General features: G+C 40.1%; 1 protein-coding gene across 4 annotated transcripts in view; it reads left to right on the top strand.

Annotated features, from left to right (window-relative positions):
* RB1CC1 (RB1 inducible coiled-coil 1) overlaps nucleotides 1-7,531 on the top strand; it is a 234,092-nt gene extending 226,561 nt beyond the window's left edge. For all 4 annotated transcript variants that reach the window (XM_040354194.1, XM_040354196.1, XM_040354193.1 and 1 more), the window contains exons 22-23: nucleotides 4,531-4,601; nucleotides 6,424-7,531. In XM_040354194.1, coding sequence (XP_040210128.1) covers nucleotides 4,531-4,601; nucleotides 6,424-6,501 — 149 coding nt within the window. In that variant the 3' untranslated portion in view covers nucleotides 6,502-7,531. The remainder of the gene's footprint in view (nucleotides 1-4,530; nucleotides 4,602-6,423) is intronic.
* The last annotated feature ends 5,892 nt before the right edge of the window (nucleotides 7,532-13,423 follow it).

Raw genomic sequence — 13,423 nt, 5'->3', positions numbered from 1 at the left:
ACCATTTTAGAAGGGACGGCGTGGAACAGCAGGAAACAAAAGGCTATGCACCTCTTCCTATTCCTTTAGCTTCCTATGGGGGGCACAAGTGCAGACTCACTCCCAAGCTGGGCTGTGTGCACCCATAGACACACCCAGCACAGCTCGGCCCTGCCCCTTACTCCCGCCTCACAAGCTTTGACTGACAGTGCAGCAGCCAAGCTTGTGAGAACAGAAAGAGGCGAGAGAAGAATTGCAGACATGCACAGCGCTGGTTCGATACAGGACTCAGTGAAGTATTTAGGGAGGTGGGGGGAGAAACAGCACCTGGATGTTTTTTTTTTTTTTTTTATCCTAATACATATAGTGCAGTAAGATAAAGAAACCCTTTTGACTTTATAACCACTTTTAAATGACCTCTTGGCAATTTTGAAGACATTATGGTATCCTATTCCACCTTGCTCAGATATATCTTACTCTCAGCCTAACAATGTATTTAAATGTTGGACTTCTTTCCAGGTTAATCATGTTACACACCAGGCAGTGTCAAACAGTGTTCCCAATGAGGCAGGGAATATGACTCTTGCAGAAAAGATGTATTACTTGTTGATATTCTGGGGGCATAGTATTAGCAGTGCATACATGTTTGCCAGTTCTCAAACATTTTAACTGTCCAGACAGGAGATTGAAGCTAATATTTAGAATATAAAAACACACATGTCTATTTATCATGGGACATTAACCATCACAGTTTATGCTAAACCTCAGGTAAAATAAATAACATTAATCAGCAGGAGCTAGCTCATGCAATGGTTAAACTATTTTAATAGATATTCTTTGTTTGAACACAAATTGATTTTAATTATAGAGTTATAGCATAACTCTCCTCGGGGACACTCACAGCCCCTTGTTATGTCTTAAAGACTTTACCAACCTATGGAAAGCTGGAGTTTACTTTCTAAAGTGAAAATTATTACTGTAAATTATCTACCTTTTTATTTAGGATCAGAATTTTAGCTTCTATTATCAAACAATTGCATTTATTTTTTGTAGGATAAATGATTTTATATTATAAATGTTGGAGAAACCATAGGAGCCAAGGAGCCATGATCTTAGTCTTTTCTTTTGCAGTTTTTTTGGGAGCATGTTATTTGGCTCCTTAATGGTAAATTATCAGTGTTTTAGAAGACTTTACAAATGCCTAGGCTTAGTCTCTCAAGTTTTACCTGAGTGAAATCTAGTAGGAGAATAAAGTCATCAGTCTGCTACAGGTAAAAGGAAGTATTTGTCCTATCTCGCTTCCCATCCCTAGTAATCACTATTCAGTAAAGTGTTCTGTCAAGGTAAAATGCAAAAAGGATTATGATCTGAATAACTGTGATAGATTTACACTAACAGATCAGGCTGGCTGAATCTGATTGATTTTTAAACTGGTGAGTCACAAATTGAGAGGCAGCAGAAGTTGGGATATGTGTACACAGCCCAGGACAGAAAGGATACTGCACAGGCATTATGATTACATGATTGTGTTATCTCTGGCATAACTTTCTAGGTAGGCCATACACTGTGCAGATTTCTTTCCTGCAACCACAGGTTGCAGGAAAGAAATTTGCACGATTCCCACATCAACATAGATAGTGCTGACGGGGGAATCTCTCCTGCCGAGCAATTGTCTGCTCCCAGTGAAGGGGGGTGGGGGATAGGTACAGGAGGCCGTCCCCGCCAGGAGAATCAGTGATTAATCTAAAGATAATCCAGCAGGCTGGTTGTACCCAAGTTCAGCGATCGATCAACTATGTACATTTAGCCTGTTTGAATCTCGGCTGGTTCCTGCTGAACTGGCTGAGATTTGAACCATGTATGGCCGGCCTTAGTCTGGGAGGTGGATGTTGATCCTTAAGGATGCTTAACCTCCCTGGCGGTAATCCCGAGTGTGGCTCGGGGTTACATTTCGGTACCATTAGTGGTAACCCGGAGCCACACCTGGGATTGCATCTCAGGATCCTGGTCCAGGTTACTTAACTTCTCCCCAGGACCCTGCGATTTCCCCCCGCTGTGTCCTCCACCCAAAGCTCTCTGTGACGGGCTCCGTTCCCTGCAAGCGTTGCATGGGGCGGAGCCTGGCGGCAAATTCAAAAAGTACACAAAACATAATGTATACAGTACACTGTAATCTTACAGATTCCATTACTGTATCAAATCATTTCACCTCCCTTTTGTCCCTAATGCTTTGTCCAGTGCCCTGCATGCAATTTTATATTTTAGATACTGTTCTTTCTGCCTGGAAACTTGAGATTGTCCAAGGCAACCAAAAAGTGTCCCTTTACAGCAAAAGCGGTTTTGCACCAGCTAGAAAACAGCGATAGTAAATTAGAAAACTTGCAGAATTAAACGATAGTGAATCGTGGGGGAATTAATTATTATTATATTATAATTTTTTTATAATTATTTATAGTTGGTTATTATATTATAATTTATGATTTGGTGTTTCAAACTTTATCATACCCGGAATGTCTACTGGACTCTTGTTTGGACAGATTTAAGTGTATTATTACTAAGAATTACAGACCTACAATATAAAATGCCAAATTTCTATGCAAAACAATATCCCCTTTTGAGACACAAAACTCTGACCTAATCATACCACCAGGGTGGTTAAACAAGGATGGTGAAGTGACTTTAAAAATATTGTTTGTTGTACTGTGATCTCTTTGAGGGGAAACAAAAATGTACAAGTTTTACTTACACGTTACTTAGTGTGCATGAATATATATATATATATATATATATATATATATATATATATATATATATATATATATATAGCGTAACGTCTGCTATTTGAAAGGATTATCTGGATTCCTCATAGATCTGTTTATTGCAATTCTGTTTGTATAATAAACAATGTGGGACGGATTTAGAAAAGAGATACGCCGGCGTATCTCTGAATCCGGCCGTCGTATCTATGCGCCTGAATTATAGAATCGGGTTACGCATAGATATCCCTAAGATCCAACAGGTGTAAGTGACTTACACCGTCGGATCTTAGGCTGCAATCTCACGCTGGCCGCTAGGTTGCGCCTCCGTTTGTATACGCGAGGAATATGCAAATGAGGAGTTACGCCGATTCAGAAACTAACGACCGCCCGGCGCCTTTTTTTTTACGTCGTTTACGTTCGGGCTTTTTCCGGCGTATAGTTACCCCTGCTATATGAGGGATATGTGCGGCGTATCCTATGTTAAGTATGGCCGTCGTTCCCGCGCCGAGTTTTGAATTTTTTACGTCGTTTGCATAAGTCGTTCGCGAATACGGCTGGACGTAATTTACGTTCACGACGAAAGCATGACGAGTTGCCAACATCATTTGGAGCATGCGCACTGGGATTCAGTCGCAGCCGGCGTGTGCGCAGTTCGTTCGGCGCGGGGACGCGCATCATTTAAATAATGCACGCCCCTTACCTGCCGAATTTGAATTCCGCCGGGTGGATTTACGCTACGCCGCCGCAACTTTACAGGCAAGTGCTTTGTGAATAAAGCAATTGCCTGAAAAACTTGCGGCGGCGTAACGTAAATCAGATAGGTGAGCGGATCTTTAGATCCACGTAACCTATCTGAATCTAGCCCTGTATGTTTAACTACCACTCTGAAAATAAGTGCACTTATACCCTTGGTGGGTCCCAAAGTATCTATCTAAAGCTTGCTAGAACTTTGAGCTCTAGAGTGTCTTTGAGGTTCTTTGGATGCTAGGCTATTGGCTAGCAGATCATTCTGGGTATTTCAGTTCCTTGATGGCTAGAAGGTATTTTTATTCATCCGCATTTTAATGTGCACAGGGAGCATGTTAAGATATTATGACGTCTGCCCACATACTTCAGTTAAAGTAGGCGTTAGTACCCAGATCCAGCCAATAGTTTCTCATTTCTTTTAAATACTTAAACAGGGAGATCTTTTTGCTGGATTGTCCAGCATTAGTCACTATCAACTTTACCCAGTGCATTTAGCTAAGGTAATAGTTAAATGAGAGATATTACATCCTCAGTGACAGTCATAACTGAAAGACTTCTCCAGGAAAATTTATAAGGCCCTCATTTAGTGGTTATTATTGTAGCTGGTAAGCTTACCACCAGTTGTCAGGATATTGTGTCGTAACCACATCCTAGTCTATCTACAGTGTTGAGTTATTCTTCAATGGTTTCTTCTTGTATTCCTCGGATGAAATCTTTGATGGTTCTCCTAGATATTTGGCAGCCCAAGCAGTGTCTGCTCTGGAGATTGCCTTAAAATGTCTGTGATAGATCAACAATTTTGGAAATTCAGGTGACGATATACTGATGCCAGAGGTTCAGAAAGACACATTGAGTCAGTGGGTGAGTCAGCCTTCCAGCATCTGCTCCAAACTGTTTTGGTAGGAAACACTGTGTGTTTCAAAAAAATGTTTGAGGCTGTAACTTGGAAAGTTATGTTGTAATCTGAGTATCTTTCTTCAGATAGACCAAGGACAGATTTATGCTACTTTTTAGTAACCAAATAATTACCTTTTTCTTTCTAAAGCATCAGGATCATCTAGAAGACCCTGGGTTCTTGGAAAAGTTATGGAAAAAGAATATTGCCAAGCCAAAAAGGTAAAGAAAATATTTAATAATTTAGACCTGTTTCCTTGCAAGCGATGGAGGCTATTCAGTCTAGGAAGTGGGGGTGGACAGGTAGTAGAAACAGCTAAATCTTTCATCTTGTTTAGCAGAAATAAATAGGTAGGTTGTGGCATTATCCGACAGTATCAGAGCTGAACCTGTTTAAAACAGGTTAGGATTCATTCATAACAGAGGTCGATGTAAACTGCAGGCATTTACATGCACTTAAAAAAAGTGAAGGAAAAAAAATAAAGCTGTTGGTAGATATAATGTTTTTGCACCTAGAGGTGCCTGTAATATTTGCAGCAGTTTTTATTGTCCTTTGCTATGCTTGACTCTGTCTATTCTGAACAGGCAAAGCTCTGGCATTTTGGGTAATGTTATGTCCATTCCCTTCTGCATCCCCAGTACCCCCACCTCTCCTTCAAACACACACACACGCACACACAATTCTGTTGGCCCATAGCTTTAAAGGGCTGTCTCCTTGACCACTAGAAATGTGTAAGGAAGGAGAAGGGAGGGGGGGTCAGATGGTGTCAGGGTGTTACACACTAAAAACACCCTGGCATTTGACCATTGCAACCATAGGTGCCTACACTTTATACATGAACTTTGGAAATGTAACACTTTCATGTTATTGAAGACAAAGTATGTATTCTTTGATTGTATTCTCATGGACGGTTTCGTCCTTATACGATTTTTCCTTTTGCATTGTGCCAACTTGTACTTATACTTGTATTCTTACAAAAAAACAAATACATTTGGTATGGTCTTGTTTATTCTCACCAGATTTAATGACCCTTTACATATATGGGTCAAATAAAGGCTGATGAATTCATCTCTCAAGTGTTTCTTCTCCTTATTTCATCACCTTCCACTCTTCCTCGGAATATGGTTCCATCCCATGCAAATATATATATTATGGGTACTTTTATAGTGCTTTCAATTTATGCAGAACTTAAAATTTTATTGCACATTCACTTCAGTCTCTGCCCCTCAAGCAGCTCACAATCTGCGATCCCTAACTCACATTCATACATAAACATACTAGGGCAAATTTAGACAGGAGAAAATGAACATACCAGCATGTCTTTGGAGTGTAAGAGAAAACCAGAGTGCCTGAAGGAAATCCACAAAGGCACAGGGAGAACATGCAAATTCCATATATATATATATATATATTGTGTAGTATGCTTCAACACCGTCAGGATCTTCAACCAAATATTGTTCAGTTTACATTATATAAGTGTAACAGTGCCAAACATCACCCAGTGCGCTCTACTTCCCTTTGTCCCATCCACTCTTACCAAGGCTAACATTTCAGCCGACGTATGAGGAATATGTGATGGGTCAGCTGAAATTTTTGGAATTTGGTTAAGAGTAGATGAGACAAAGGGCATACTACTATCTATCTATCTATCTATCTATCTATCTATCTATCTATCTATTTTTTTTTGCTTTGGATGGAACTATATTTTGATGAAGAGTGGAAGGTGATAAAATAAAGAGATGAAACACTTGATTGATTTATTCATCAGGCTGTATTTGACCCATATATGTGAAGGGCCCTTAGATCTGGTGAGAGTTCATCAGACCCTACAGACTTTGAACCCCTCAGGATTGATATTTTCCCAAACAATAGTGTATACACAGAACACCCAGATATTTGGGCCCAGGCAGTGGGGAGCATGGGACACATGAGTATATCATACTTGCAATGCCTGATATAAACAGAACCAAATATTTTGCTATTATGTTCACACTTGAAAATTACTATTGTTACACTTTTATTTTTATTTTTTTTATTCTATAGGCTCAAAACCGGTTTAAGGTCCCATTGGGGACAAAATTCTATCGAGTGAAAGCAGTGCCATGGAATAAGAAGGTTTAACTGCCCTGCAAACTGCCCTCCACCACTACTGTCAAATGTATCTTCTTGCTTCTTGGACAGTACTCAGCCCCAACACCTGGCCACCTTTTTCTATTAAGATCTGAGTAGCAGTCCTCACTGCTGTTATATAATTTTTTTTAAAGGGTTATGTTGTAGAAATGTACATTTCATCAGAGGATTCTGCATATTTGTCCCATTTTTTTCACCAAAATTACTTAGAAATGTGGACCAAGGGAAATCATTTTTTTTTCCAAGCAACATATGATAATGAATCATGTTTTTACCATACTTTCTGCCTGTTCAATATAAATTAGCTTGTACCTAGATGTTAAATGTTAGTTACCATTATTACCAGCATTTGTCTCTAAGTGAAACACATTTATCCACACTATTGGCACTCTTCAACACATCCATAATAATCTGTATAAATTTGGCAATGGAAGAGTGTGTTATGGCATGCAGATAATCACCATTTTCTTTAATATGAGTTTGCCTCCATAAAGAAAAGAAAAATATATAGGCATTTGTCTCTTTACTTAAATATGGCTTGTTAATATAAAAAAGGAAAAATGCAAATAAAAAAATAATAATTTTACTGGCTGGTCATTTGCAGCTTTCCAATGCACTTTTGATTAATTGATTTATTTATGGACTGCTTTGAAGGGAAGAATGTATACAGCACTAAATTATATAAAAATGCTGAAAAAAAACCCAGCCATAAAGAAACCTTTTATTATATGTTCAGTCAATTCTGTTGATACAACTGTATTTTATTGATTGAGTTTCAGGCAAAAGGACTTCATTGTACATTAACCATATCTAAGTAACAAAATATTGTATTGCAAAAACATGTAGAGTTTTAAAACAATAAAGATTTAAAACTGTAAATGTTTGAAAATCTGTCTTTTAAAGATGTATTCTGTAAATACAATTAAAAAAACACATTATTGTGCATAATTTTATTCATGCATCTAAGTTATGTGAAATGTTATGCTCTAGTAATGTTTTCCAATAAAACAAGGGAAAAGTGTGTGCTTTTTGGTTTGCAACTTTATATAGAAGTTAAGGCTGGAAGTTTTATTATTCACATTTTTTTAATTAATTTTTTTCAAATAGTCCTTCTATGAAAGTTCGATTTTACTTGTTACACAGTTGATCAAGGACATATACTGGGCTTATTTATCACTAGAAAAAACTGTCTGCTTTCCCTCTGGAAGCCTATCACATTCTGCCTCAAGATTGAAATCATTTGAGATTATTTTGTAAGGCCATGGCAGTCAAGATAACCTAAATGCAGTGCTGTGTCATGTAGAACGCCACTACTTTACACTTTTGGAAAAATAACACATCATCCCTTTACCTTTACAGCGGTACATTTCCAGTTTCCAGTCAAGTTTAAGCCTTAATTGGTTGATATGTGACAAACACAGACAGCTGTTGCAAAGATTTTAATAAAATTGTGAAGCTCTGGAGAGAGAACAAACCTCTTTGTCCGGCTTTTCCGCTTTCTATACCCATTGCACCCCAAGAACATACTTGTTCCTCTCAAACTTCTTATCCATTTTAGTTTCAATATGGTGTATTCTGTCAGCGTGGTCATGGACAGTAAAATTGAGGGCCAAGAACATGGTGGTAAAGTCTATATGCAGAGTGTGTCAAATCATGAAATCATCATGGCTTTTATGGCTGCTTCTGTAGATGTCTGGTCAGATGGTTGGCATAAGCTGAGTAGTGTTAGTCAGCAGAGCAGCATCAGTGTTAATGGGGCATGGGACAGGGTCAAAGCTTTCATTCTTTTACATTTAGTTTTGGCTGGGCTTCTATTGGGGGGTGAGGAGAGGGGAGAGGACTCACCCTAATGGATGTGCTTCTCAGCATATTTATAGTATACATTCAAGATATAGCCTACCCATGGGACATTACCAATCCAAGCCAAACCAAACACCTCCCCCATGTACATACAGTTAATCATATCATTTCTAACCTGTCAATGTTCAGATAGTTCTTTAACAGCTTGTATAACACTACACAGGCTATCACATAACTTTGACCCAGGTGCTAGTTTTGTGATTAACACAAAACTAAACCAGACTTTCATCTTCTCTATACAAACATCTCTCTAACTTCTAACTTCAGAGCAACAATATATTTAAAGGAGTAATAACCCACTGTATATTATACACAGGACACACTATACACCGAGCGCACACTATACACAGAAAACACTATATATTATACACAGAGCGCGCTATACACAGAGCCTACACTATACACAGAGAACACTATACACATAGCGCACACTATACACAGAGCGCACACTATACACAGAGAACACTATACACATTGTCATTGTTTAGGGTGGAGAGGCAAGAAGGGAGGTTATTGTTTAGGGTGGAGAGGCAGGAAGGTGGTTATTGTTTAGGGTGGAGAGGCAGGAAGAGGGTTATTATTTAGGGTGGAAAGGCATGGAGGGGGGCCGTTTTAGGGTGGAGAGGCAGGGGGGGGGGCGTTTTAGGGTGGGGAGAGGTAGGGAGGGGGGTTATTTTTTAGGGTGGAGAGGCAGGAAGAAAGGTTATTGTTTAGGGTGGAGAGGGGGGTTATTGTTGTGGAGGCAGGGAGGGGGGTTATTGTTTAGGGTGGAGAGGCAGGAAGGGGGGTTATTTTTTAGGGTGGAGAGGCAGGGAGGGGGGTTATTGTTGGGGTGGAGGCAGGGAGGGGGTTATTGTTGGGGTGGAGGCAGGGAGGGGGGTTATTGTTTAGGGTGGAGAGGTAGGGAGGGGACCATTTTAGGGTGGAGAGGCAGGGAGGGGGGTTCTTGTTTCGAGTGGAGAGACATGGGGGGGCATTTTATGGTGGAGAGGCAGTTTGGGAACCCCAGAGGCTCTGCAGCAGCTGAGAAGTGAACAGAATTTGGGGGAGGGGAGCCAGGCATTTTACTCAAAGACTTCTGTATTCTGACTCAGAAGTTAGTTTCCTTTGTAAAATGTATCTGACTATCGTAAACAAAATAAATCAGTATTGAATAAGCAACATTACATTATTAACACTTTCCAACTGAAATTCTGGGAATTCAAAAAGTAAGATGTCCAAAAAATAATTTAAGACTGTATTCAAACTTTCCCACCAAAAAACCTTAGCACTTCACAAATAATATATGTAACACTTTATTTTGGTCCTGATTGCTTAATTTCTCAATCTCTTAAACATTTATAATCTCACCCTATCCCTATCCCCATCACCCTATCCCTTTCTCCTACTTAGGTAGGAATAGAAACACCTCTTTATCTTGTACACATTTTAAGACACACACAAAATAACCTCGTCTTAAGTATCTCAACGATTAAATGGTAAACCTTATGCATTCATTAAACATAACCCAAAACTGTTGTAATATTATTCTGGCTTGATTCTTGTATACCTTGAAACAATAACACTTTCTCATTCTACATTCATTGGCCATTCCGTTCCTTCTCCATTTAGAATGCATTCTACCATATTTTTCTAATATATTTATATGATAAATCCCTTCTTTTTTTTTATCAGCAATATTGCTTCAATAGTATAGGTTCACAACACAATTGAAACACTTCATGCCTCTAATAGTGGGACCCCTTGTATATAATAGGTCTATGCAGATTTTGTCACTCTTTGTAAACAGTTTACCACTTGCCAACCGCTGCACGCGATATACTTCGGCATGATGGCAGCAGTGGGCAAATGGACGTGCAGGTACGCCCCCTTTAATTTCCGACGTGGCAGTCTCCGTGACTGTGGGCCCCGCAACTCGATGTTCTCCAGCGGCCCACGATCGTGTCATGGAGAGGCAGAACAGGGAGATGCCTATGTAAACAAGGCATTTTCCTGTTCTGCCTCATGACAGGACAGAGATCTACTGCTCCCTGTCATCGGAAGCAGTGATCTCTGTCATGTCAGTTGTAGTCCATTCCCCCCCCCACAGCTAGAATCACTCCCTAGGACACACTTAACTCCTCGTTTAACCCCTTCCCTGCCTGTGTCATTTACACAGTAACCAGTGCATTTTTAAAAGCACTGATCAATGTGACAATGGTCGCAAAATAGTGTCAAAAGTGTTATTATTGTTTTTTTATTTTATCCCTATGTGTACTGATAAGTGCTATAAGTGTGCATTGATATGTAATACAAACGTATCACACAAGGGATTCCCACTTTCATATATTATTGTATTTATACCCGGAATGCTTCCTGAATGTTCATCCTATTTATGAACTGTTTACTCGTTTTACTCTCTTGAGATCCTTGCCAGTCAGTAAGAATCTACAGTACACACCTGTTTATTACCCCTATCTTAGAATGCACCGCTGTTTGTTGATGCTGAGGTACTATAATTAAAGCATTTTCCTCTTCTTTAATCCCTATCATCTCCCTCTGAATTCTGGCTGTGACTTTAGCTATAATCTTTTGTGTGTTAGCGCTTTAAGTTTAGATCGCACAGCTAAAACCCCTTTCTCCCATATGCACCATACCAACAAAAGTTTTCTTGGTTTTCTCAGTCTTTTTAACACCTTACGTGATGCCATAGATACATTTGAGATCTCCCAATTACCTTGGTATTCTTTATTCCTGTAAGGTAAAGTAGATTATGCGAATGTGCATATAAAAGTCTCACGATATCTGGGTATGTGGAAGGGAGAATCTTAATTTACCTTTGTCCCTATTTATGACTAAGTCTCTACCTGCCCAGACTCCTTAATTTTCCAAGAGCACCAATGCTTTTAATGGGTGTCTACACTAATCTCAGCGTTACCCCAACGCTTAAGGCCAACTTGGGCACAACAATATACAAGTCCCAGGCTGCCACACCAAACAGTACACAACATCTTTGGAGGCATCTGTCCCAGTGGGGGGGGGGGCAACCTATGTGCAATTTAGTAGTAAAACAATTTAGTCACCTTAGTGGCCGCACCCCCTCCCAACAAAAAATACTCAAAATACTTTTTCTCTTTTAATGATTAACTCTTTTAACCTCCTTAGTACCGCACGCCGTCAAATGACGACGGACGGTATCCCCTGTTGTTCTGACAGGACGTCATATGATGTCCTGTCATTAGAAGCCGCTAGGGGGTGCGCGCACCCGTCGCGTTACTGGGAACACTGCGCGTGCCCGGCGGCCGCGATGGCCGCCGGGCACCCGCGATTGCCCGGTAACTGAGCGTGGACGTGGAGCACTGTGTGTAAACACAGAGCTCCACGTCCTGTCAGGGAGAGAGGAGACCGATCTGTGTCTCTTGTACATAGGGACACAGATCGGTCACCTCTCCCAGTCACCCCCCTTCCCCCACAGTTAGAACACTGATCAGGCTACACATTTAACCCCTTCCCCACCCCCTAGTGGTTAACCCCTTCCCTGCCAGTCACATTTATACAGTAATCAATGCATATTTATAGCACTGTTCACTGTATAAATGTGAATGGTCCCAAAAATGTGTCAAAAAATGTCCGATGTGTCCGCTATAATGTCGCAATCCCGAAAAAAAATCGCAGATCGCCGCCATTCCTAGTACAAAATAAATAAAAAAAAAATCATAATTATGTCCCCCTATTTTGTAGGCAATATAACAAACCAGTCATTATACGGTTAATGCGATTTTTTTTTTTTTTTTTTTTTTTTTTAACAAAAATATGTAGAAGAATACGTATCGGCCTAAACGGAGATACTTTTTTTTTTTTTTAAATGGGATATTTATTATAGCAAAAAGTAAAAAATATTGTGTTTTTTTTCAAAATTGACGCTCTTTTTTTGTTTATAGCGCAAAAACTAAAGACCGCACAGGCGATCAAATACCACCAAAAAAAAGCTCTATTTGTGGGGAAAAAAGGACGTCAATTTTGTTTGGAAGCCACGTCGCACGACCGCGCAATTGTCAGTTAAAGTGACGCAGTGCCGGAAGCTAAAATTTAGTCTGGGCATGAAGGGGGTGTATGTGCACAGTAGGCAAGTGCTTAACCTAAGTCCCTACCAAACCTGAGTATTTAAATGCTGCCACCAAACTGATAGGATATTTCTGGATCCTATAAACTCTAGTCCTATCTATCACCTTATTATTGTTAATCTTACCTTGTTATTTATTATTGACAACACTTCTCCATTCGCCATACCCAGATCTGCACAGGGAACAGTGTATATGCAAAAGTGACTCAACACAGATTAGATCTATACACTGTTCGATTTATTGGTCCTGGTACAGCATATTTATAGTATACATTAAAAGATATAGCCCACCCATGGGATATTACCAATTCAAGTCATGCCAAACACCTCCCCCATGTACATACAGTTATTCATAGCAGTTCTCGCCTGTCAATGTTCAGACAGTTCTTATAACAGCTTTTATAACACTACACAGACTATTACATCACTTTGACCCAGGCTCTAGAAACAAAGCAGGATTTACTCTGCAGCAAAAATTGCAAATTTATCAGCTGAGGTCTAGCTGCGGAAACATTGTGTGGCATCTCTACTGTACCCGACCACTGTAATGGGCCACTGGTATTGGTGGCAGGTATAATTTTTTTTCAGGGCCAAGTGACACTTAAAATTTTAGTCGGAAAATGCAGCCTTATCAGTGCCCACCAAATGCAGCTCAACAGTGCCCATCAAACGCAGCCTACCAGCGCCCACCAGATGGAGCCTACCCATGCCACCAAATGCAGCCTACCTGTGCCCACCAATTGCAGCCTACCCATGCCTACCAATTGCAGCCTACCAGTGCCCACCAAATGCAGCCTCATCAGTGTCCACCAAATGCAGCCTACCAGTGCCCATAAAATGCAGCCTACCAGTGCTCATCAAATGCAACCTACCAGTTCACACTGCGATCTGTGAATTGATCTGGGGGTGTCATTACATTGTATTGACACCTGCAGCGGTTTTCAGAGGGCA

This window comes from Rana temporaria, chromosome 5, assembly GCF_905171775.1.
Source record: "Rana temporaria chromosome 5, aRanTem1.1, whole genome shotgun sequence".
Taxonomy (NCBI): Eukaryota; Metazoa; Chordata; class Amphibia; order Anura; family Ranidae; genus Rana; species Rana temporaria.
The sequence above is the reverse complement of the archived record's forward strand: the minus strand, read 5'-3'. Positions and strand labels throughout refer to the sequence as shown.